Source organism: Perognathus longimembris, chromosome 18 (genome assembly GCF_023159225.1).
Source record: "Perognathus longimembris pacificus isolate PPM17 chromosome 18, ASM2315922v1, whole genome shotgun sequence".
NCBI lineage: Eukaryota > Metazoa > Chordata > Mammalia > Rodentia > Heteromyidae > Perognathus > Perognathus longimembris.
Window position 1 is genome coordinate 14,428,519 of NC_063178.1, and position 27,193 is coordinate 14,455,711.

Genomic DNA, 27,193 nt, shown 5'->3' on the forward strand with positions numbered 1-27,193 from the left:
GAAAATGGGGTAAGGAGAGTGATAATGGGAGTGAGTCGGATAAGGTAACATTGTATAAATATATGGAATTCCCACAACAAAACCTCCATGTACACTTAATACATACTAATAAAAAAATCTTAAAGTATAGAAATCTAAGAGCTATGTAACCTAAATCCTCTGATCACATTCCAACAAAATCCAGATATATTATTAGCTACATACTGATAAAAACATTTATTAAATCTTAGTAATCTAAGCAAGTAATAAAGATTCCTTGGATGAAAAACATATACATAACCAGTTCATATCAAATAGTTTCAATGAAATTGTCAGGAATTTCATAGCTAATTGTAAGATATCTGACTGGAAAGCTAGTATCTACTAAGCATCCCTGTCCAGCAATAATTCACATATTTCATCTATTTACCTATGTTAATAATACCTTTTTCATTCACAAATTAAAGCTGAGCAATTTAAATCTACACTTGGGATTTAAATGACTATGCCTAGAAACCCTCTCTCCATTTCTGTGGCACTAGTGGGTGTGATCTGCTTAAATCTTATTTCCTCTTTTCCTTTATTTTGTTCTCTATAACACCATAGGTAAAATGAGGGCTGTGAGAAGGAACAGAAGAGACTTTTTTTTAAATACTGACACATGACAAATAGCAGAATCTATATCATCAGAACTTTGTGCACATTTTACATCTACTTTTCTTTTGTAGGAAAAACACTAAAACCGGAGCCAACACCAACCCCACAAGAAAGTAAGTGTTCCATATTTTATGATCTCTGTATAGGGAGCGCTTACTTCTTTCTTTCTCAATAAAATCAATTCCCCTAAGAAGGGTGAAAATAGTTTCTAGTATTTGAGTCTCAAGAAAGGTTGAATTTTGTCTCCAGGAGAAGCCCCTGTGCACCAACACAAGATCTGATTAGTTCAGCTTTCCATAGGTTCATAAATCAAGGCCAAGCATCCAAGTGTTTTCTTTAGCACACAACCAATGGGTATCGTAACCAACTCTCTTGGTGGTTTAAACAACATGTATGTAGTTCTGGAAATCAGAAATGTCAAATGAGTTTCACTGGACCAAATCCACATGACTAAATAATCAGGCTCCCTCCAGAGGTTCTTAGAGACGTGTTTCTTGTTTTTGCCACCTTTTAGAGCACATTCCCTGAACTCATTGATCCAAACCAAGCAACATAGTACCTTACCTTGTTTCAGTTGTCTGGTTGCCATCTGCTGTACTTTGATCTGCCTCGGTATCCCTCCATCAGGAACTTGCATTCCATTTAGAATCTACCGATTTAATCTCTTTCTTAAGATCTGTGATTTAATTCCAGCTACAAAATCCTTACAATAGTAAGCTTCCAGGCTTACAAGTTGGCCCCTTGGGGCTCTTGTTCTGCTCCTTTAGCATAGAAACCCCAAATTCCATAACTTGGCGGAGCTTTAGAAGCGTTCTTGCATTTCTTCATTCTCCAATTCTATCCTGATGTACCCAACTCTGTCTGTAGTAAGTTATTTCTCCCCTGGAGATGGAACCTGACTCCTCAGAATTCTTATTCCTTGAACTTGAAACATGGCAGGAATGGTGTATAAAGCCTTCCAACTATGCTCCCTTGTTGATCAAAGTGTCATTGGTGGTTCTTTTACCCAATAATGACCATAGACTTATCTAAGTAAAACTCTTTACATTTTCTCATGTTTTTTTTTCTAGATCCACCGGTCACAGAAGATGGGTGGGTGATTTACAAAGATTACCAGTACTACTTTAGCAAAGAGAGGGAGACCATGGATAATGCACGAGCATTTTGCAAGAGGAATTTTGGTGACCTTGTTACTATTAAAAGCGAAAGTATGAAGAGGTTCCTATGGAAATATGTAAGCAAATGATTAACTAAAGAAAGCAACAGTGACATGTTAGGAACAAAGATGATGTCTACAACTTATACCCCATGATATAAATTTAAACTTTGTGCTAAATTTGAAGCTTTTGAGTGCAGGGATAATGATGTGAGTTCCTGAGCAGAGCCATAATAAGAGTAGTAGCTTATTGTTTAAGTATGCAGTATGGAAGTTATAGCTTATTAGTTTAATATGCAATATGGAAGTTATAGCTTGTTTTTTTGACTATGTAGTGCTGAGTCACATAATCCAGAAATATTTTTTCAGTCTAGACTCTCTTGAGGGTCCATACTTGACTTTTGTTTAGTTGCTTAATTTCATTTTCCAAGATTATGTGTCAGTTAATTGCTATATTTCAAGCCTAAGGTCTTTGTATATTATACAGTTAATCATTCATTTAAAAATATGCCTTGGATCATATTGCTGCCAAACATAAATTTTTATTCACATAAAAAATCTTTCTTGAGGGGCTGGGAATGTGGCTTAGTGGTAGAGCGCTTGCCTAGCATGCATGAAGCCCTGGGTTTGATTCCTCAGTACCACATAAGCAGAAAAAGTTGGAAGTGGTGCTATGGCTCAAGAGGTAGAGTGCTAGCCTTGAGCAAAAGAAGCTCAGGGACAGTGCTCAGGCACTGAGTTCAAGACACAGGACTGGCAAAAAAAATTCTTAAAAAATTTTTTCTTGATTGGTATCAAAATAATCAGCTATTATGGAAAGTATAAATTTCTTTTTCTAGAAATTCTTGGCTCAATATCTTTTTAATTAAAAAATCATTGGGCTGGGGATATAGCCTAGTGGCAAGAGTGCCTGCCTCGGATACACGAGGCCCTAGGTTCGATTCCCCAGCACCACATATACAGAAAACGGCCAGAAGCGGCGCTGTGGCTCAAGTGGCAGAGTGCTAGCCTTGAGCGGGAAGAAGCCAGGGACAGTGCTCAGGCCCTGAGTCCAAGGCCCAGGACTGGCCAAAAAAAAAAAAAAAAAATCATAAGAGTACCTTTTGCCAGGTAAAGTAAGAAGAGAAAAAGCAAAAAATTCATTTGATTAAAATAGTATAAGTAGTCTGAATTAGCCTTTTCTTTGTGGATATGCCCTTCTTTGAAATTCTTGTCACACATATATATCTTATATCATAGATTATGTGTCAAACCCATCTACAGTTGTGAAGAAGTAAAAGATATCTTCAACACCCAGCTGTTACAGGCAGTTAATGCTTTAAACAATGCTTAAGGCATTTATTTTTATAAATAAATGTGGTTAAATTCTTCTGTGCACATTTTTGTGTCTATTCCTATGAAGAATTAAACTTAAATGTTTCAGATAGACTGCCCAAGTAACATGCAGGATTTATTTAAGAACCTCCTTATTATATGATCCTAAGTTGAATTACACATAATTTTCATGTTTTAGGTAAACAAGCATGGTATGCAGACACCATATTTTATTGGTTTATTGATCAGCTTGGATAAGAAGTTCATGTAAGTAAATCAAGATAAAACAATTTCACTTAGAATAGTGATCTGATAAGTACCTAGCTTTGAGGCTTTTCATTTGCTGAAAAATTTTGAAATGTAATTTTTATTCTTCTTTATATTTACATATTATCTTTTTGTTTGTTTGTTTGGATTGGTTTTTTTTGCCAGTCCTGGGGCGTGGACTCAGGGCCTGAGCACTGTCCCTGGCTTCTTTTTGCTCAAGGCTAGCACTCTACCACTTGAGCCACAGCTCCACTTCTGGCTTTTTTCTATATATGTGGTACTGAGGACTCGAACCCAGGGCTTCATGTATAGGAGGCGAGCACTTTACCACTAGGCCATATTCCCAGCTATACATATTATCTTTAAATACTTGTACAAAGGAATGACATTCAACAAAGCAGTTTATAAGTGCAACATTCAACAAAACAGTTTATAAATGTAGTGCATCTTTGTCAATGAAAATAAATTCTACAGTGTCCTTAATCTGAAAAATATCCCTAAGAAAAGGAATTTCAAGTAATCTTATTAAATATTTCAACATTAATAATTCTCAACCCCAAATTGGATTTAATGGTGAAACAAATGTATTTGTCTTTTCTTACAGTACATCATTGACTAAGAAGGCATATTAGATAGATATGAGCACTAAATTTAATTTTTAAATTATGATCCTATTTGAACAAATATTAGTACTCCAAACCAAAGGACAGTTTTTTTGCGCCCTCACTCACTACTTTTCTTAGCAACATCGCTTTGAAGTACTCTTCCTTCTAAATGAATATATGTCCTATATTCTAATAGACATAGGAGCCAGGAAAACCCTGTGCAAGATGGAAGAAATAAGTATATTGAGGGGGGGGCTCTTTCCTCATTCATTAATAACTATGTTCTCCTGAATTTGAGTACATACGTCTGTGGGGCCATATACTGATATCTTAGTCACACACCTTCTATGAGACTTTTATTGGCCATGTTTCAGTAGCAGAGACCTAAACTTAAGCTGATCATTTCTAAACATTAGCAATGTTTGCTATTTTTGTAGAGAAGCACCATTTTCAAAATCATGTCTGAAGCAGGAGACTCTCATTTGATGGGAGCCTCATGCCTCTCACAGCCTCTGAATTTCTATTGATGGTATTCTTAAACAAAGCAAGGCAACCCTGTACAAGATGAAATCCAACTTGACGTTGTTGGTAAATTTGACCCAAAGGCTTCAGGAGAGCACAACGTGTTAGATCATCCCAAGTGCCCAGGCATCTGGTATTTCCTGCCAGCCTCTCAAAGTCAACTTCCGTTTCCTTAGCATCCTGTGCCCTTGAGACATTCTAGGTTGCAGCCATTTGCTTTGGGACTAGCTATTGCAAAATGCTTGGATTTTCTTTTCCAGTTGGATGGATGGAAGCAAGGTAGATTATGTGGCTTGGGCCACAGGTGAACCCAACTTTGCAAATGAAGACGAAAATTGTGTCACCATGTATACAAATTCAGGTAGATAAACCTCTTGAAATTGATTATTTGTGGGGGGCGGGGAGGAACAATACCATTTCCTATATTCTTAAGCTACAAGTAGTAACTGGTTCACTTTAGAAAGAAAAGAAAATTGTAATTTTAGCAGCATGACTGCTGGATTTGTAAGCAAGATTGTATAGATATACTGAGCACTAAGCATGACACTGGTGATTTTACTTCTTCCTAAACTATGAATCATATTGTTCATGTTCTTACATGGAGGATATACCCAGAATATACTCATCTATCATCTCTTCGTCTTTCTTTAGTATCCCTATTATTCTATAAAATGGCAATTGTGTTATAATTTATAAGTTTGGTGAAGATTAAATGGGGTAATGCATGTAAAAAATTCATGTCGAATGTGAAAACATACTGGGGTACCATTAGACTATTATTACTAGTGAAAGCTAGTTGCATAATACCTGTATGTACCGAGTGCACGTTTGGTGTTTAAGGAACTTTTGTAAAATTGAACAATTACCAGTTTAAGGGAAAGAGGAAAAGAGATATGATCCTTCTAGTCATTTGCGTAAAAATAGTTTGATTTTACCCCAACCTGTGTTTTGGAGTATTCTTATAAAAGTTTAACTATAGTTCTAAGAGAGAGTAAGTGACTTTTAAACATGAACATACATATCTAATTGCAGTGTTGTGCTCTTTGCCAGGGTTTTGGAATGACATTAACTGTGGTTATCCCAATGCCTTCATCTGCCAACGCCACAACAGCAGCATCAATGCCACAGTCATGCCCACTACGGCCTCTACCCCAGGCGGCTGTAAGGAAGGTTGGAATTGGTATAATAACAAGGTACTAGGAGAATTGGTTGCAATGGTGACATTGTGACAGATGCAAAGTGACAAATGAAAAGTTAACTTTTTGCCTATATCATCATTTTGGACCATTTTTTTGTCAAGAAAAATACTTGAGTATTTGAGAAATGAAGGGCATTCTTGAGATACTATCCAAATAATTGTACCTTTTATCTCAAGGAGAGAAGCAGACTTTGCAAAGAAAGTTTGTGGGTCACAAAGCTGACTTTTAATTTTAAAAAATCCCTACTTGGGATTAGTTATCATTGAACTATAAACTTCATGAGTTGTTTTGATTTCTTTAGAACAAGCTTTGTCATCTTTAGTTAACCATCTTTCTTTCCCCTTCTGTCTCAGTGTTTCAAAATCTTTGGGTTTGTCCAAGAGGAGAAAAAAAATTGGCAAGATGCACGGAAGGCTTGCAAAGGATTTAAAGGGAATCTCGTGTCCATACAGAATGAAAAAGAGCAAGGTATATGGGCCCTTGAATGAATTTGAATAGGCTATTGCTGATTATATTGGAGTAAAGAGTAGTGAGGGAAAAAAATCAAATACATATTAAGAATGATTTTATTTGTTTTTTTTTCAATTCTTGTAGCAAATCCACACAGCAGGTATTAGTATTTTTTTAATTATTATTATTATTACTTTGGAAGTTGTTTTTCAGGAGGCTGAGTCAGGGACCTCCCTTATCTGTGAAGAATGGATTTCAGAATTAAACTTGTGGCTGCCAGCTTAAATCCTATCCAGTCTCCAAAAAGTTTGTCTCTGAAAATTCAAAGAAGAGTAGCATTAAGGATAAAATGAATAATTACTAAATTCTCATTTATTTCTCTTCCAGGGACTTAGTTATATAATTCATAATTCAGTAAAAATGATATTTTTCAATACAGACTTTGATTTGGGGGAAAAGTTGATAAGACAGGAGCAGTGGAGAGTTCTGAAGGAGAGCACTTGCGTATCTGTAGAACAGATTGCAGTCTTCATTCCACTGTTAAAACAAAGGCACTGCCTGGTGCTGGTGGCTCATGCCTATAATTCTAGCAACTCAGGAGGCTGAGATCCGAGCATTGCAATTCAAAGCAAGCCCAGGCAAGAAAGTCCATGACACTTTATCTCCAATTAACCACCAGAATACCAGACGTAGAGCCTTGGCTCAAAGTGATAGAGCATTATCTTTGAGCCAAAAGAGCTGAAGGACAGCATTCAGGCTTTGAGTTCAAGCCCCATGACAGACCGAAAAAAGTAATTACCACTGTGTGTGGACTTTTGGGGGCCACTTTTGCTGAGATAGGTTTTGGGTTAAATTTGTGATTTGTGCCTTAAGAAGGGAATGATGACCAATGACAGGAAAGTCAGATTCAACCCATAAAGGGCTTGGGAACCACTGAAGTTGTTATGGATCAAAGACTCTCAAACAACTTGGGAAGTACATAGTATGGATTTTCAAAGATTCCCTCTGAGCCATTCCAATGAAAGCTCTAGAACCCATGAATGGCTACTACAGGGAAATAAATAGGCTCAAAATGAGGAGGATATTCCAACAGCTAGGACTCATCCCCTTGACTGCTTCCTGAGGGAGAGGGGCTTTTCCAAGAACTGAAAATCCCTCTGCTGGGGCAAGAGTGTGTGTGCTCAATTGGACTATATAGAAGCACCTGTGCTGGCCATGATATCATGAAGGAGAGTTGTTCCGTAGATGCTTGCTGTGTGTACATATTTATGTTATAGACTGGATATTCTCTAAAGTTCCCTTTCATTCTCAATTTCTTCAACTTCCCAAATCACTTACTACTCCAAATATTAGATCTGAAAAAAGCACAAGAAATTTTAAAAAAGACACTAGAAACCAGTATGGTGCTCTTCCAAATGTTTGCTTTGTGAATGCGACAGTGGGCTCTCTCCAAATGCATTGAACAGCAAACCAGCCAAGCTTCCATTGAGAACTCTGGATAGGTTCAACGACTTACCAGACACTGAAAGGAAAAAGCCAAGTGATAGCCATTACAGGAAGATGATAGTCATATTTCTCTCACCGGCCTGCTGTACTCTGGGATTTAGCTACCAAGCAGAGAAACACAATAATCGAGTTCTTCTCTTAACCACAAAGTGCTGATTCCTGGCATAATGAAATTAGAACCCAAGTAATAGTGATGTGCAGAAGGAAATGATTTTGAGATAATATATTATTATTCCTGGCAAAACAGGGACACGTTGGATTCTTACTGCGGTTGTTGGCAGTAAAGGAAATGTCAGTGCTGAATGCTGACAGGTAAAGCTTTTTCCCATTTCATTTCAAGTAGAGGATAGGCAAACGTTGCAATCGTAAGACATAAAATAAACCAAAAATAACTACCTACCCATGCTATTTCATTGGAAAACATTGGAAGAAGAGTATATCTCCTTTTTTTCTTCTCATCCAAGGCAGTAGCACATTTATAGGGCCAGGAAAAGTCAGTTTATGGCCACTGATCCCTAAAGAGGTGCCTGCCCAGGAGGTATCTCAACTGGGTAGCGTTTTGGTTTTGGCAGTCAAGATAGCTATCATTTGAAAATCCAATGCTTCTTGTCTTGATACATAGCTTTGATTTTTCAGCACTTTTCTAGGTTCCAAGCCGTCTTTCCCCTAGCTATTTTTATTATTATTTAATATGATCTTTAGTCTTTTAAAAAAAATAAACCCTTAAATAGCCATACAAAAGGGTTTCAATTCAACATGTCAGTTTGTGAGTGTATGCATCTTGGTCAGTGTCATCTCTGTCAGCATTTCCCCATCTCTCCCATCTCTACCCATCCCATACATTTACCTTGTTCCATTAATGCATTTAGACATTGACTAGTATACCTGCTTCATCCGTAATTTTATCTTTGTCCTCCCCCTTCCTTTAATTCCCCTCACTTCTTGAAAATACATGTTGTAGTCTCTAGGTATTCATTTTGTTAAACTGCTGGTGGGAATGTAAAGTGGAAGGCAATTTGAAGTTTCTACAAAAAACTAAATATAGAGCTACCCTATAATCCAGCAATGCCACTCTTGGGCATTTATACAAAAGGTTACAAATCAAGATGCAGTAGAGACACTTGTACAACCATGTTCGTTGCTGTACTATTCACCATAGCCAAGGTATGGAAACAGTCCATGTGCCCTAAAATGGAAAAATGGATCAAGAAAATGTGTTCTATATGCACAATGGAATTTTACTCATCCATCAGAAAAAATGTTATTATATAATTTGCAGGATAATGGATGGACCTGGAAAATTATGTTAAGTGAAGTAATTCAGGCTCAGGAAGACAAATGGCACATGTTTTCTCTCATATGTGGAAATTCAATCTAAATTATAAATATATATGTAAATATATACAGATTCATATACATGTATACACAAACATATTAAAACTAAATTATGGCATATAAAGGAGAGGATTCCAAAGGTGTATGGTCAGATTATTCTCATAGGGATGACGTTTCACAAGTTATAAATATGTACCTTTTTCTCCAGCCTGGTAGGCAGCCACAACCCAGATGGGGTGGTTCAACCTAGGGAATAACTATGCTGTGGATGGACTTTGACTTCTTTTGGTCCCTTGCCTTGATTCCCTTGGCAAGGCACAACTTGCTATCTGCAAATAGAAACCTAGACTTTCATTGTGAGAAATTTCTTTATTTTTAAAGTTCAATTTCTAACACCATGTAAAGGGGAGAAAGGATTTGTTTTGATGGTAGGTGCTTGTAAATAATAATAAAGACTTGAATCCTGTGCTCCATATTTTGAGCTGGATATGTGGAACACATCTTCTCTGTTTTGAATAGTAGCTCCCAGAGTGTGAAATCATCTTGTGAACTTTCCCTTTAGCCTTTCTTACATATCACATGAAGGACTCCACTTTCAATGCCTGGACTGGACTGAATGACATCAATTCAGAGCATACATTCCTTTGGACTGATGGCCGAGGAGTTCATTATACAAACTGGGGGAAAGGCTACCCTGGTGGAAGGAGAAGCAGCCTGTCCTATGAAGATGTAAGGATTGCTTTCCTCCCTCCTCCCTCCCTACTATCCCCTGTGTGGATTCATCTTGTTACTGATTACTGTCTTATGGAAAAAGAAAACAGAAAGGATGCATAATTGGGGCATAATTTTTCTCATATTTCCACCTTAAAGGGAAGGGGAAGAGGGAAAAAAGTAGAGATGAAACTTAGAGAATAGTATTTTCTTGCTGAAGAGTTGGACCAGGGATAGCCAATGGGGTAGTTGGATGATTTCATGCTTTTAGGAGACTAGAGCTAACAGCTGAAGCTATACCTCTAGTTATCTCCATGTGGTTAAGTAATTGCAGTAACTCAGTTCAATGGAAAAGTAAGTGTATCTGGACTAAGTCATAAGTTCAAGAAAATCACATTTGTACTACTCTAAACAATAAGGAGCATGGATTAGGTCCAAGAGGAAAAGTCTAGAATCTAAAAGACTTATAACATTTTATCACACTTAAGACAACATCAATTGAAAAATTTACTGTTGTATGTGCCACTAAAATTCCAATTAGACCTTTAGATATTGCTGATATGGGATGTATTGCCTATTTCAGAAATGTTAATATATAAAAATGCATGTCTTAAAATTGGTGAACTAGGATACATGACTCACCAGAATAAGCAAGCTCCTTCCCATCTTCCTGTTCTGCACCTTTGGCATACTGGCCTAACTCTTCTTCATGGCAGTCTAGAATGGTTCTAGGTATTTCATCCATTCAAGGCAGTACCTACGTTTTCAATATTCCCTTCCTTTAGGTATCTTTATCAATAAGCAACTCTCCCATCCTTAAGATGCTTGTCATTCCTTCACTGTGAGGCAGTAGACATTCATGTGTGGGCTTGAGTGGCTGGGTCTTGAAGGCCTTCATTCCATTTATAAGCAGTGTGGTTTTAAGCAAGTGATGTGACTTTTTATGCTCACATCCCTGTCTACATGAGGGGCAGAATCATGGATGAGAAAGAGTTTAAAAGAATCAATGCAGTTAGAGCACTTAGATCCATGTGCAACATTATAGTGTAAGGTATAATGATTACATAAGATAGATTTAAAAAGCCCAACACATGCTACAATCGCTGGATAGCAACACTGGCAAATAAAGTCTTCATGTGACATTTTGAGTTTACTTTTGGCTGTTAGACTATCATGTAAACTCCAAAAGGCAAACTCTTCAAGTAGAGAGTATTTCTCAGCCCTGATGTAGTCCTCTGTAAAATTACAAAGAAGTGACGCTTTCTACCTGTATAAGATAGTGACTCTGAAACTCTGTGTGTGATCTTCTTTCTTCTTTCCTCCTCCTCCTCCTCCTCCTCCTCCTCCTCCTCCTCCTCCTCCTCCTCCTCCTCCTCCTCCTCCTCCTCCTCCTCCTCCTCTCCTCCTCCTCCCTCCTCCTCCTCCTCCTCCTCCTCCTCCTCCTCCTTCAATAATTAATTGGAGATAAGAATCTCACAGATTTTCCTGTACAGCCCAGCTTTGGTGATCCACAGATCTCAGCCTCCTGAGCAGCTAGGACTACACTTGTGAGCCACCTGTGCCTGGCTATAATAATACTTTCACAAGTCAAGTTAACAAGGAAAAAATGATTGTGCTCATTTCCTTTTAATAATATTTCTGGATTGGAATAATGAGAATTTGTATGTACTAGATGTTATATCCTTCTAGAGTTTTAGTTCCTAAGTTTTGTTAGCAATTGGTAACATTTCAGGTCTATATCTAAAATGCATCCCAATCTATGGAGTTTTTATTTAAGATGGGCAGAGCTAAAAGGTGTGGGATCTGCAGAAGAGGTGGATAAAAGTTAGGTGGAAAGAAATGATGGACTGAATAGATGGTAAAGTAGGATGATCTTACATTTGGGCACTAGGAATAATGTGTGTCCAGTGCTTATTGTAGAGTTGATCTAATGGCAGGCACAGGCGGCTCACACCTGTAATCCTAGCTGCTCAGGAGGCTGAGATCTGAGGATTGCAGCTCAAAGTAAGCTTGGGTAGAAAGGTCCCTAAGACTCTTATCTTCCAATTAGCCTCCAAAAGGCTGGAAATGGAGCTGTGCCAGAGTGCTATCTTCTTTTTTTTTTTTTTTTTTGGCCAGTCCTGGGGCTTGGACTCAGGGCCTGAGCACTGTCCCTGGCTTCTTTTTGCTCAAGGCTAGCACTCTGCCACTTGAGCCACAGCACCACTTCTGGCCATTTTCTGTGTATGTGGTGCTGCGGAATTGAACCGAGGGCCTCATGTATACGAGGCAAGCACTCTTGCCACTAGGCCATATCCCCAGCCCCAGAGTGCTATCTTTGAGCACAAAGAGTTCAGGGACAGCACCGAGGCTCTGAGTTCAAGCCCTTGCATTGACACACACAGAAAAAAAAATGACCTAAATAGTTGAAAGTTCCTACTTATTTTCTTTTCCTTTATCCTCACATGTCCAGGCTGACTGTGTTGTCATTATTGGAGGCAAATCAAGGGATGCTGGGTCATGGATGGATGACACCTGCGACAGCAAGCAAGGTTACATTTGTCAGACACAGGCTGGTAAGTTCTACCACACCTCACCTGCCTGTGGAATCTATTAGAGGTGACGTTTGAGGGCAGAGAGATCTCCATGTGTTCACACCAGGAGCTGAGTTTGAGTTAGAATCCTTATTGTCCCAGGTCTCACAGCCTTTTTTTTTTTTTTTTTAAACACTTCCTGGGTAGTCAGGGAGATCTGGGCAACTCACGAAGGCCACTGAACAATCCTTTGACATTTTCAGATGTTTGAACAGGACTGCAGAAATCCCAACCTCCTCTTCCTCTGAAAGCCAATTCAAGCCAGACCCCTGTCCTCTTTATACACCCAGCCCCCCAGGCCGGACCCCCCTCCTTTTCATATACCCAGCCCCCCACCACTCACCCTGCATCCATGGGTTCTGCACAGACTCAAACCACCTCCAGAGTGAAAATATTTGGAAAAATAATATTGCATCTCCAGTTGATATCTGCAACCATTTTCTTTTCCTTGCCACAAAACAAATCCATACCGCAACTGTTGGTCCAGCATTTGCATCTTGTCAGGCATTGGAAGCAGCCTAGAAATTATTTGAAGTGTACACAAAAATGTGTGCTGATTCTGGGCATATGCCACATCACTTTTTAAAAAATATTTATTTGTAACTGACATAATAAAACATAAAATATACATGTGTTGGGGGAGAGAGAGTAACCTTGTGATGTTGTAATCCCTATTCTATAGTGTTTCAATTGGGTTATTTATATGCAGTTTAACAAAGGGCATGAATATGTGCTGATTTGGTGACCCCAGTGAGGGGGGTGGCCTGGAGCTTCCCCCCCGCCCCCAGCCGCCTTGCAGGTACTAGGAAAGAGTGCATATGGTCCGCTCACCTGACTGTTAGACAGCCAGCTGGTACTACCAACCCAGGCTGCTATTGGCACCTCGATTCTTTAGACAAAGGTGGCGGGGCGGGGTGGGGGGGTGAGAGCTCTTTCTAGAAGTTAATGGTAATATACAAGCATACTAAAATTTTTTATGTTTTTGTAAGCATAAATGATAGTTTACCATGGAGAAAATATTTTATAATATTTTAATGACAAGGAAAGACCTTACCTCAAGCCTCATTTACCACTTTTCTAATCTTTTTCCAATGGCTTTAAAATCTTCCTACATCTCCAGCTGGGCGATTTTAAAGCAATTCAATACCAGCAGGAGAATTTACTTTAATGAGCAGGTCCAGGGTCTCTTAGGTAATGATAACCTATCGACACTAGAGGGCAGTACAACCAGAAGTTGCTCAGTTGCTCTCTTTCTGAAATAAATGTTAACAGTCAACAGGCATGATCCAAGTTTGGCACTTCTGTTGTAACAGAGCAAGGCAAATGGTGGCTTGAGTTGGTACCAAGTGGAACAGTTCAGAGAATTGTTCCAGGCAAGCGCTCGTAGAAATGGATATCTTGAACCCAAGGCCATTGGCTACTTTTTCTGTAAAAAGCTAGACTTCCATGTCTGTTTGGACTCTTTACCTATTTCTTGCCCAACAGTCTTAAACGTGGCTGTGTTCCAGTGAAGCTTTATTTATGGCATGAATTGGAATTTCACATAAAATTTAAAATGCCAAATAATAGTCTTCTGATTTAAAAGTCATTTGTGTCTCATATGTAAAAACAGATGAAAGGCACAACTTAATCCTCTAGTTGTTGTTTGTGGACCTCTCCCTTGACACTTCAGCTAAACCATACAGAAACTATCTCTGTGTCTTAAGTGGCCTAGAGTACAGGACCCAGAGTATTGATGGTGATTAGAAGCCAATGCTAGCAGACCAAGGAACAAAAAATCAAGAGCTGAAATGACTGTCTTCACGGGACTCTAGCCTCTGGTTCAAAGTTGATATAGTATGGTGGCCTGGATGAAGGGCACAGGAAATAATCATAAGCATTGCACACAATCTTGAAAGCAAGGTTAAATTAACCATGGGTAGGGGTGTGTGTGTGTGTGTGTGTGTGTGTGTGTGTGTGTGTGTGTGTGTGTGTGTTCATTGCAGAACATACCAGAGTTAAAAAAAAATCACTCACAGATGGAGTGAAATAGATACAAATAGACATCAATCTTGCATGGAGTAGAACAACTGGAGAGGGGGCATGAAAAATATTCTTGACCTTGACATTTAACCAACATAAAAAAGATGAATAATGACAATATTATGGATATTACATAATTTATGGGTTCCATCTGTGGCATTTCTTTTACCCAGCTACTAGATCACATTGAATTTGCAGTAAATTTTGTTTATTAGTTTAGAATGTTGTCTATACCTCTATCTTAATATTTGATATACAATTCGGAAACTATTTAATCAAGTGTGCTGATTTAAAATAACACCTTGTAGCTGGGCACCTGTAGCTCATACCTGTAATCCTAGCTATTCAGGAGGCTGAGATCTGGAAAATGTAATTTAGAACACAATCTGGGCAGGAACATGAGATTTTTAAATCTCAAATTAACTAACAAACAGCCAAAAGTGGAGCCTTGAGCAATAGCTCAGGGAAAGGGCCCAGGCATTGAGTTCAAGCTCCCAAACTGACACTACACACACACTAAAAAAACTTGCTTAATATCTGCCAGTTTGTACCTAGGATATTTGGATTGTTCCTGTGATGGATAAGATACAATAATCATATACTGACGAGGCTTCATTTTTACTTATTGATAATGCTAATAAAAATAATCTTTTTTATTCCAGACCCTTCTTTGCCTAATCTTCCAACAACAGTCCCTACCAATGGCTTTATTAAATACGGGAAAAGCAGTTATTCGTTCATGAAGTTAAAGTTACCCTGGCAGGAAGCAGAGAAATACTGCAGAGATTACAATTCTCTCATGGCTAGCATTCTGGATCCTTACAGCAATGCATTTGCATGGATGCAGATGAACACATTCAATGTTCCTCTGTGGATTGGCCTCAACAGTAATTTGGTAAGCCTCGGGAAACATGCACAGCTTGGTATGGTGGGTGAACTGTGGTCACACATGATACTCAAATGCTCCTTTTGCCAGACATTTATGTGAAAGAAACCATGCGGCATAATGTGAAATGAGGAAACCTTATCTCAAACACCCCAAGCAAACAAACAAGAATATAACCTGATCTTGGAAGGGTCCACTACCTTGAAGGTTCTAATAGCTACTGTTGTGTCAAAAATCAAACGAAGAATTCTCTAACTAATATTAACACTCTTGTTACTTTTGAATAGGAAAATGACAGGCTGCATCTAAATAGTTTTACTTAGTCACTTATTTCATTGCAGAAGCATTACCCCTAGGCCATGATAATTGAAAAAGCAGGTTGGAAGCATGGAAGCAGGTGATAACATAGATTTTATATTGGGTTGGCAAGCCAGTTTAGAGTTGTTACAGGTCCTGAAGATGTGGATCTTCTGGGCAGGTGTGAGAAATAGTTCATTGCTATCTACTCCCTTCATTCCATTATAGAAATAGTTCATTGCTATGCACTTCCTTGATTACATTATAGAAGGGTTGGTAGAAAACAGGAAGAATGAGGCCCAGAACAAAGAGTGGTGAGAGAATTGCTAAAATATTCCTAAAATGAACCTTCTCCTAGGTTCCATCTGTCCACCCTCCATTCATTTAGTAGCTAGGCAATCAACACATCTCTAAGTAGAAGAAATTGAGATGTCTATAAGTAGGTATTTAACAGGTAATGCCCGAAGTATTAAGATAGGTACACATCAAGTTATTGGAGGAGAGAAAAGGATCCACTTAGGTGAGAAGAAAGACCCAAAAGGACTTCTTTAGTAAAGTCTTCCATTTTAGATGTAGCCTAAGATGGCAGAACTTTAAGAAGGAATGTGAAGGAATATCATAGCGCTCCCAATACCATGACACAGAAATAGAAAACTTTATGTGATGAGTATTTCTAGAGTAGTGAAGTGAATATTTAAAAGTAAATCATTCATGATGATGTAGATGATTAAACTTAGGCAAGGCACTTTTTCCATCTGTGTTGGCTATGCTTTTATTTATTTATTTTGCTTTTATTTATTTTTATTTTTGTTTTTATTTAAAAAATAATCTTCAAGGAAGTGGTGCTGTGGCTCAAGTGGTAGAGTGCTAGCCTGGAGCACAAAGAGGCTCAAGAACAGCACTTAAGCCCTGAGTTCAAGCCCCACAACTGACAAAACCCTAAAAAAAGATAAAAACAATCTTCAAGTAATGGTGTTTCAATTCAACTCACAACAGTTTGTGAGTCCAATATTTGACTATGATTTTAAACAGTTTGACAAAGTGTTTCTTTGGTTTCTTCTCACAATTCTCATGAATTTAGGGTGGGATTATATTTCAATTTGAGAAACAATGGTCTTCTACCATACCTAGAAGAAAGTTCTAACTTGAGCTAGCATGCGCCTTTAGTTATTGACCTTGTGTCTCTGGTAATTGGCTTAGTAAATCAAATGAGGTAGTTAAAATGCTTGGCTTAAAAATGGTTCCTAATGTTCTGTCTTCTCTTCTTAGTTATGATTTGTAAGACAAATCTCTTTTGAATGGTTAGCAAGCTATTGCTGATAAATAATATTTTATTTATTTATTTTTAATTTTTTTGGCCAGTCCTGGGCCTTGGACTCAGGGCCTGAGCACTGTCCCTGGCTTCTTCCAGCTCAAGGCCAGCACTCTGCCACCTGAGCCACAGGGCCCCTTCTGGCCGTTTTCCATATATGTGGTGCTGGGGAATCGAACCAAGAGCTTCATGTGTAGGAGGCAAGCACTCTTGCCACTAGGCCATATTCCCAGCCCCGATAAATAATATTTTTGAGATTATTGATTACATAACTATTCTGACTGAATTTGATAAACGAATTGGGAATGAAACAACTGTATTTGGGAAAAAAATGACATCATGATTCCTATAGTTGAAAGACTATCTGGCTGGAAATGGAAAGCCTAGACTCCATCTTATCTTTCCAGATAAACACTTAGTATCCACTGCAGAATGCAGAAGGTCAGGAGAGATTAGGGATTTTTCAAGGACTCATGAAATTACTCAAACTATCTAATTTTACTATATTACCATATACTATTTGCTTTATTACTTTGTTTACTATAATTTCAATAATCTAAGAATATTTTGTTATAAAGATTAAACTTTTATTTGATCTTGAAAACAAGAATTTTATGGAAGAAGACATAGACTGGCTTTCTTTCTTCCCTTCCCTTCCCTTCCCTTCCTTTTCCTTCATTTTGGATTTATTGCTTTTCTTTCTTTCTTTTTGTGCCAGTTCTGGGGCTTGAATGTAGAACTTGAGTGCTGTCTATGAGCAATTGGCTCAAGGCTAGCACTTTACTACTTGAGCTACAGCTCCACTTCTGGCTTTTTTGTTTGTTTGTTTTTTTGCTTGTTTGTTTTGTGGTTAATTGGTGATAAAAGTTTTATAGACTTTTCCTACCCAGGCTGGTTTTGAACTGTGATCCTCAGCTCTCAACCTCCTGAGTACTAGGATTATGTGAATGTTCTTTTAAAATATATTCAATGACATATTCCTCAAAATAGCTAAAAAATACACATTTGGGAGAAAAATATGCCTTTACTGGATTTCATAATTTCTTTTTTTTTCTTTATTGTCAAAGTGTGATACAGAGGGGTTATGGATTTTATAATTTCTTGGCAGAAACAATCCACAAGGTTTTTGTTGTTGTTATTATTGTTTTGAATTTTTTATACCCAAATATTCAAGATTCTACGTCAGATCACAGTCTTGAGTATACCTTTTATTCTTCATTGGGCCTTTTGATGGCTTTTAAAGGAAGCACGATGCAGGCTCACCATTGTTCCTCTTTGTGCAGACCAATAATGAATATACTTGGACTGACAAGTGGAGAATGAGGTACAGTAACTGGGCTGCGGATGAGCCCAAGCTGAAATCCGCCTGTGTCTATCTGGATGTTGACGGCTACTGGAAGACATCGTATTGCAACGAAAGCTTTTACTTTCTCTGCAAAAGATCAGATGGTAATTAGGAATGTGATTGAATGACACAGCTTCATGGTGCATTCTACAGAAACAGACTTAACAATCCTAAAGTCAGTGAAACCCCCCAAATAAAAAGGACAGATCCAAATGACATACACGAAAAGCTAGTTAATGTTTTTATGTGATAATATATAATATAATTCTCTTCAGTTACTAAAATATTGTTTCACACCTTATAGACACTATAGGCATTGGTTGGTTTTCAAAATTAATTTTTCTCCAGCCCTGGGGCTTGAACTCAGGGCCTGAGCACTGTCCCTGGCTTCTTTCTACTTAAGGCTAGCACTCCACCTCTTGAGCCACAGGCACCTCTTCTGGCTTTTTCTATATATGTGGTGCTGAGGAATTGAACCCAAGGCTTCATGTATGCAAGGCAAGCACTCTACCAGTAGGCCACATTCCCAACCAGTTCAATACAGTTTTTTATCCACAGAGATCCCAGCCACGGAGCCTCCCCAGCTGCCGGGTCGGTGTCCGGAGTCTGAGCACACGGCTTGGATCCCTTTCCATGGCCATTGCTACTACATAGAGTCTTCATTTACAAGAAACTGGGGCCAAGCTTCTCTGGAATGTCTTCGAATGGGTAAGTGTCACATTTCCCCCCAAGAATACTCCATGCATCCAGTCAGGTGAATGACAATATACTGGAACATAGGGCCATGTAAGGTGATTTTCATGATGCTGGGGTTCAAATCCAGGGCTCCCTGGATAAGTGCCCTGCCACTGGGCCATGTTCTCAGGCCCATGTTTAGTTTTGTTTTTATAGTCTTTTTTTTTTGTAATTTTATGCAATCCAAATAATACTTTCTATCTTTTCAATCTCAAAAGAGAATTTAGGTGAAAAAAAAAATCACTTGCTGAGTGAATCTTTCTTTCTTATCAAATGCCCTAAATCCTTAGGAGTATCACTGCTAATCATCTAAGCTCCCCTCTTTTCACAGATAAGCTGATGTGTTGCTGTAAGATTAAATAGAAACGTTTTTGCACCTGGATATCATATTCATAACTCAAATAGATAGGATACAGATGAACGACTTGTCCAATGAAATTTTAAAATGTCAAAGACATGAATTTTTTTCTTCTTTGAGAGAGGTTAGAGTCTCAGTTTATAGCTCAGGCTGTACCCAGACTCATTATATTGACCAGACTGGCCTCAAACTCATGATTCTCCTATCTCAGCCTTCCAAGTGCTGGGATGATAAGTGGGTGCCAGCACAACTGCCTCAAAACCACTCATTAAATCCCACTGACGATTTTACTGAATTGCTTTTACTGTGTGCTTTTTTTTTTAAATCATGTCACACCTTATGGTTCTTTGTCCAGGAGTTGGATAGGGTTATAGGCTCATTTTGTTAAGCTCATTCAAAATTTAACTCTGATCTTCAACTTCCGATTCTCAGTGAGAAGAAGTCTGCTCTATCAGTTTTTGATTAGTGTGTATTGGTGCTCTGTTGTCACACACACATATATCTAATTATTATATTTCCCTGAGTAGTTGAAGTTTATCTTTGTAGAATATCTTTATTTTCTCTAGCAAGGACTTTCTATCAACATTTATTTTATCTTAATGTTTGTCATCATAATATTTTATCTTTAATGTTTTTGCCCAATACCCACCACTTTTAAAGTTATTTGTATAGAGACATCTTTTCCCATACTGTTGCTTTGAACTGATTTACGTCTTTGGATTTCATAATGTGTTTTTTTTATTCCAGATGGCATATCTTTGGATCTTTCTAATTAATTAGTGTGGTGGTTCTGGAAGTCTTTTTTTTTTTTAAGTGAATGTTTAATTCATTTACATTCTTTGTACTGAGGAAGTAATTATCTATATGTCCTTTCTTCTGTAATCTTTTGTTTTCCCTATTTCTCCATGGTTGACTTATCTTGTTTTTGTTACATAAGATTTTTTGTATTGATTGGATTCCTTGATCCATTTTTTTTCTCTACAGTTCTACATGACTCACATGTCAACTTTGTTAGATTGGTTGAGTCATACCTCACTGTAAATTGTGGGAGCATCTGTAGATGGTTCTTTTTTTAGTGGTTGCCCTGGGGATTACAGTTCATAGTTTTGTTACTATTGGCCACGGCAGCATAACTTTATTGTTAAGACTTGACTCGAAGCCTTGCTCATGTTTGCCTATCTTGCATTAACCGTTCAGCGCTTGTACGTAAACACGATGCTTCGAAAGCCTTATTCAGTCTATCAGAAGGCATGCTGTACTTCTGAGATGCATATTCATCCATTAAGACTCTTCCCCTTAAGTAAGGAAGTTGGGCTGATTCCTATTGTTCTTAGTATGGTTTATAACGATGTTCCAGATGCATACAGCTGTTTGTTCCCATTCTATTCACCCTTATGTTCTTTACAGATTCCTCTTTGGCTTCCATTGAAAGTGCTGCTGAGTCCAGTTTTCTGTCATATCGGGTGGAGCCTCTTAAAAGTAAAACAAACTTTTGGATAGGCATGTTCAGAAATGTTGAAGGTAATATTCACAGGAATGTTATTTAATTGCAAATGTTTCAGATGGTGGCATATAAAACAAGGTTTCCGTTCCAGCAAGCCTTGCCTTAAACACTGATTAATTTGTGATGACTTTGAACCCTCAAACTCCTATTTGTATGTGAGATGAGAACTGAAAGTTGAAATGACTGAAATGATATCAAAGTTGCTAGTTAACAAAGTCTTCTGTAGCTAAGGTGAGGAAGGTTTAAAGAGCATTTCTGTCTTCATTTTTGTTTGAATAAAAAGAGGTAGGGAAGAGTAAGATGAAAGGTTTGTACTAATTAAACATAAGTTTCTGAGGGATGAAGGTTGCATACATGCAGCCATGGTACTAAGTAGATACTGTGTGGAAAATGAACTAAGCAACTTGTGAGCAGGGATGGGAGGGGAAAACTGGAGGAAAGGGAGGGGTGGCCTTGTTCAAAAGGAAATGTACTCACTACCTGACTTATGAAACATTAACTCCTCTTTACAAGGCCTTAATAATAACAATAAGAAGAAAGAATGAAATTGTCAACCAAAGCTATATGACACATAGTCTTCTTGATTTCATTCCCTACTGTAATTGCTCACTATAGTTTTGGTTCTAGTGCTAAATAATATGCTTTAGATCTCTTGTACCAGTGACCTGAGCTTCCAATGGCTGATTTCAACTTCTGCTTTTATCTGTTCCATGTGGTCACTAGGAAAGTGGCTGTGGGTAAACAATAACCCGGTCTCCTTTGTCAACTGGAATTCAGACGATCCCCCTGGTGAACGAAATGGCTGTGTCGTGTTAATGGCATCTTCGGGGACTTGGAATAACGTCCACTGTACTTCCTACAAAGGATTTATCTGTAAAAAACCAAAAAGTAAGTTTGAAGTTTGTCATCGGGTACCCTGTCTCCAGGCTACCATTTCTTGCAAAGAGTAAGAAGCCAGGTGTGGGATTATAATGTGATGATGATGAACTGGCCCATGGCACACTCTTGTTATGCATGGTAATGAGGTACCGATCAGAGCTGCCCCGCTGCCATAATGATTCTGGCATATTAGTGCACTTATACATGGATATCCATGTAGATGGACTTGCTAAGTCCCAAGAAGGAGGGAAAGCTCATCTACAAAGATAGCTATAAATAGATGTTTAAAGACATGCAGTAGATGAAGTAGTTTTGTTCTTTCAGTAGGTTTGATTAATATGGAATTGTTCTGATATTTAGTTTTCTTTAATTCTCTTTTGAGATGGCGCAACCTCTGCAGCGTCACAGTCTTATTTCACTCTTCCTTCAAAAACCTTGTAACCCCCTAGACTTCCATGGGCCAATTTCAAAATTGCTTATTTTAAGTAATTGTACAGAAGTTTCAATTCAATGTCAAGTTTATGATTACAGTGGTTCATGATATTACCTCCTTAATCATCCCCCTCATCTCATCTCTCCCAACCCCACCCATTCCTTCAGTTCACTTTGTTCTATTTTCACACACATACATTGAATATCATGACTGCATTCTTCCACCTTTCATTGCTCCATCATTAGAGTCAGTCGGTTTTAAAAGCACCAGTGCTCAAGTTCCACTTTGGAGGAGTACACTTTTGGAGGTGTGTGTGTGTGTGTGTGTGTGTATGTGTGCAAGACCTATCTGCTTTCTTCCACAAGGCTAGTACTAGCCATTTGAGCCACAGCTCCACTTCAGGCTACTGGGTAGTTAATTGGAGATAAGAGTTTCATAGGCTTTCCTCCCTGGGCTGGCTCTGAACTATGATCCTTAGATCTCAGCTTTTTGGGTAGCTAGGATTTCAAGTGTGAGCCACCAGCACCCAACAAGGAATACATTTTTCAGATCTTACAATATATTTAAACTAATCTAGCTGTAGGATCCTGTAATGGTATAGACAAATGGAAAGATAGCTAGATATATGGGTGGTATGTATATAGACTGGTATACGGATATCTTACTATATATGTCCATCCATCCATATCATATCATCAAAAACCAAACATACAGAATTTCATGTACCTCTGAGCCAAATAAAATTTGCTGTCTACATGTAGTTATTGGGGTTTTATAACTACTACTATTATTTTTTTTTACCAGTTGTTGATGCTGAAACTACTCATATATCTGTTACAACAAAAGGTAAGCCCATGATTCATTTTCTATTAGTAATATTACAATACGTCATTTTGAAAGCCCCAGAAATCTTTTCCTAGGCTCCCTGCATATTTTTGTTGGTAGTGGAACTTAAACTCAGAGCTTTCACTTGGCTTTTTTTTTTTTTGGCCAGTCCTAGGCCGTGAACTCAGGGCCTGAGCACTGTCCCTGGCTTCTTTTTTGCTCAAGGCTAGCACTCTGCCACTTGAGCCACAGCACCACTTCTGGCCATTTTCTGTATATGTGGTGCTGAGGAATCGAACCCAGGGCCTCATGTATACGAGGCAAGCACTCTTGCCACTAGGCCATATTCCCAGCCCCTTCACTTGGCTTTTTTGCTCAAGGTTGGTGCCCTGCCAGTTGAGACACTTTTCTATTTCTGGATTTTGCTGGTTATTTGGAGATAGGAATCATGCAGGTTTGTCTGTCTACTCAGGCTGGCTCCAAACCATGATCACCAGCTCTCAGCCTCTTTAGTAGCTAGGATTGTTGATTGGCATGAACTCCTGGCTGCCAGCTCCATGAACTTTTAGAAGATTTGCTTAAGCTAACCAAACTTTGTCATTAAGATATTGACCTACCTTCAGTGGTATTTTAGAAAAGCAAATCTTATAGCCAGATTTTACCCAAAGAAATCTCTCAGAAGCATAGTTTGCTTTTTTTTACAAAATAATTGTTTCACAAGAGTCCAGGAAGAAATTTCTCTCCAGAATTCTATGGTATCTATTTGTTTGTCTCTCTGACTTTCTCTCTCTCCCTCTCCCTCTCTCAGCAAAAGTTTTTTAATTGAATTTTTATAGACAAGTAGGATTAGATGACTAATCTAATTTTACTCATTTTGTTGGCATCTTAAAAAACTCAAAATGAGACTCATGGCTTGCCAATAACTACCTGATTAGCCTTTTGCCTACTACTGATAAGTTAACATGTTATAGTCGTATTTTTCATTTGTTTTTAATAATAATTATTATTATTTTGTTTATCTTCTCATATTTGTGACTCAGCCTTGGATTATTTTGAAAGATGGTGTATACACACATATTTTTAACATGGTCTTCAGTGCTGCCTAGACAGACCAAGTAAACACTTTATAATGGAATTAATCATCCTGACAGTTTTTTAAACAACATCTTGTTGGCTTGTTTTTAATGTCTAGCATTCTGCTTGACAAATAGCACTGGAAAGAATACTTACACATTTGATTTTTCCAATAGGAAAAGAGGTATCATTTTCTACATGTATTTAATCCTCTGTCTTCCTCTACTCATGGGCTTATTTGTTTGTTTGTTTATAGCTGACTCAAGGAAAATGGAGCCTTCCAAATCTACTTCCAGCGCAGCAGGAGTTGTGGTCATTGTGATCCTAATTCTCATAGGTGCTGGGTTGGCTGCCTATTTCTTCTATAAGAAACGCCATGTGCACCTACCTCAAGAGGGAGCTTTTGAGAACACGCTCTATTTTAACAGCCAATCAGGATCAGGAATCAGCGATACCAAAGATCTCATGGGCAACATTGAACAGAATGAACATGCTGTTATCTAGGATCATCTCATGACTGGGTCATGTGGGAGTTTCCAAAAGTTGGGAAGTTTTCAGTTCTTTAATTCAATGTGACTTGTGTCTTTTAAAAATTAGTACTACATTGTACTGGTCTTTCCTTTGCTTCATTGAAGAAAAACATAATTTGCTTACATGTTCTAACCTGGCAAGACACTATTGTTATTATTATTATTTTACACTAGAGGGCTAATAGTATTGATTATCACTCTAAAAATATTCCAGATGAATATGCAGCACTGGAATGATAACTCTGAGGTGTCCTTGGTAGCTCAGGTCACCTTTATGACAAGAACTCTAGAAATAACCAGCTAAGCCTTCTGAAATATTTTAAGCAACATCTAAAGAGAGTCTATCCACTCCATTGCAATTCAACAACTGGAAGACCATTTTAAAACCAAGTACAAATAACATCAAGTGGAACAAAAATTTAGTGTCTTTTATGACTACTGTTGATTTCATTACATTTAGTTAGAACTGTATTTGTCAACACACAAGAGTAAGGAGACTGAGAATTTCATCATCCCTAAGCAAGATACTACAGACTGAATACTACAAAGTTGTTTTGTTATTTGTATATCAAGGAGGCAAAGATGTTAAATAAAAGTGTAAATTTGAGTAACTGGGTGTACTTAGATAATGTGAAATAAACATTAAAGACAAGGTCTATTTTTAATAGATTTGCATTTTGGTGATCTTGCTACAGATAAATTTACTCTTAAATGATATTATCAGCAGAGGAATACTAAACTAAACTTTCATCTGTTTGGAAAAAGAATGTTGTCAAAATACTCTGGGTCAATGAAATTTTTTACTAAAATAATTTGCAGAATTTCCCCAGACCTTCCTTTATAACATTGATTCAACTCAGAATTCAACCATCAGATGCATTCTTATTAGGGATTGAAACAGTAATCGACCAGTTGTGGTGGTGCATGCCTATAATTTCAGCAATCAGGAGACTGAGATAGAGAATCATGTGTTCGAGGCCAGCTTGAGCCACAAAGTAAGTTCAAGGCCAGCATGGGCTATATAGTGAAACCCAGTTTCAAAATATAAAGCGTTCTAAGTAATTGTTCTTCTCCCTCTAGCAATTCATTTTTGCTTAAGAATTTTGCCTTCGGTAAAGCTTTATGTCTATTGTGAAATATTTTGTAGGTTTCCCATTCCCACATAGGCATTCTGCCATCTTATTTAAGGAGTTGGTCATATTCTTTACTCAGGACCACTGGACCAATGAATAACATTATGGAGATGGTCAGTGTAAGGTCCTCTCCCAGAGGGCTACATGCAGATGCCCCCACCTGATTGTCTCCACCGGTTACCTAGGTAACCTGCATACCTGGAGGCAGTTGCCTCCCCTTCCCTGAGGTCACATCCTGGCCACACCTCCCCATCCCAGCCCTACATAAAGGCATCCCCCTGGGGTGGCTCGCTCTCTTGCCCACCTCATGCACCTTGAACTTGGGAGCAGGTCAGCAGAATAATTCTCTCCTGCCTGAATACTGCGTGGCGTTCTCCTTTACCGGCTACCTACTTTAAAAACCTAACATATATGGTGCCGTGACTTGGGAAGGGCTTAAGAGTCAGGACAGCTGGAATTCCCCTCTATTTTTTTCTCCTTTTTCTGGGAGCATCCCCAGTTCTGACAGCCCTTTTTCTGCGAACCGAACTGCTGTGAGATGCCACGTGGCACTTTTCACCAATACCATTGCTGGCCTCCGCATCCACATTGCATTTGTGTTCATGTCATTTTCTTGGAGGGTGGGGGGGACCATAGCTATATTCCCCAGACTGTCCATAATTCACAAAAGATTTACCTGCACCTGATTGAATGGGGTTATAATAGTTCCCAATACCCCCAACTTATATGGGTGAGGGAGAAAAATGGGAATTGAGATGTGGACAATTGGTTTAATGGTTGTTGGATACCTTTTTGTTTTCTTGGTAAAAACAAAATATTAAAGAGATGTCAGTGTAAATAGTGGCTGCAATGTCAAAGCAGTTTGTGGTAAATTATACAAAAACATCTCTGCTTCTCACTGTGTATTCCTTTTATCTCTCATTTTGCGTGTTTGTGTGTGTGTCTCTGTGTGTGTGTCTGTGTCTGTTACTCTGTCTCTCTCTCTGACTCGTCTCTGTCTCTTTTTCTCTATGCTTCTGACTCTTTCCCCCTATACCCTTTTGCTTCCTCTTTCTCAAGACACATCATACAAAATTGGGAGAAATATATGGCTTGCAAAAATTATGTAAGTTATTTTTATTATTACTCAGGGAAGTATCTTCACAGTAAATATTTTAGACTCTAAACAATACATACCTCAGACTGAAATATCTTATCCTGTGGGGACGCATCTGTCTGTGACAGGGTGGCTGAGTATTATAGTTCATAAGCCTACCTTGTCCACATAAACACGTAATCAAATAGATCAGTCTTGTGCCGTTACACACCTATCCAAACACAGCATTAAAAGAGCAGACATGGATTAGAGCAGGAGGAGGTCTTAGGTGGAGAGGAGTAGTCTTCATATGATTTGTTTTATACTTTTCTTTTTTGATTTGGGTTGCTGTAGTTTATTGTTGGTTTGTTTAAACCAGAAGTTGTCTCTGGAGATCAGACATTTTGATGCACTTGCTCTCTTCACTGGCTTTGCAAGTGTTTCTGCTTTTTAGCAGAGTACAGTAGCTCGAAGATTTGTAAGGATTCTTTTCCTCAGCTGAACTCAAACA

General features: G+C 38.3%; 1 protein-coding gene across 1 annotated transcript in view; it reads left to right on the forward strand.

Moving 5' to 3' along the window:
* The window catches only part of Mrc1 (mannose receptor C-type 1), a 77,553-nt gene extending 52,410 nt beyond the window's left edge, over positions 1–25,143 (forward strand). Inside the window, exons 16-30 of the mRNA XM_048367768.1 lie at positions 708–749; positions 1,707–1,870; positions 3,306–3,373; positions 4,761–4,861; positions 5,551–5,693; positions 6,053–6,167; positions 9,553–9,719; positions 12,154–12,256; positions 14,959–15,191; positions 18,075–18,240; positions 18,695–18,844; positions 20,637–20,750; positions 21,457–21,621; positions 22,850–22,891; positions 24,201–25,143. Of these exons, the coding sequence (XP_048223725.1) occupies positions 708–749; positions 1,707–1,870; positions 3,306–3,373; positions 4,761–4,861; positions 5,551–5,693; positions 6,053–6,167; positions 9,553–9,719; positions 12,154–12,256; positions 14,959–15,191; positions 18,075–18,240; positions 18,695–18,844; positions 20,637–20,750; positions 21,457–21,621; positions 22,850–22,891; positions 24,201–24,448 (2,021 nt within the window). The 3' untranslated portion in view covers positions 24,449–25,143. The remainder of the gene's footprint in view (positions 1–707; positions 750–1,706; positions 1,871–3,305; positions 3,374–4,760; positions 4,862–5,550; positions 5,694–6,052; positions 6,168–9,552; positions 9,720–12,153; positions 12,257–14,958; positions 15,192–18,074; positions 18,241–18,694; positions 18,845–20,636; positions 20,751–21,456; positions 21,622–22,849; positions 22,892–24,200) is intronic.
* The last annotated feature ends 2,050 nt before the right edge of the window (positions 25,144–27,193 follow it).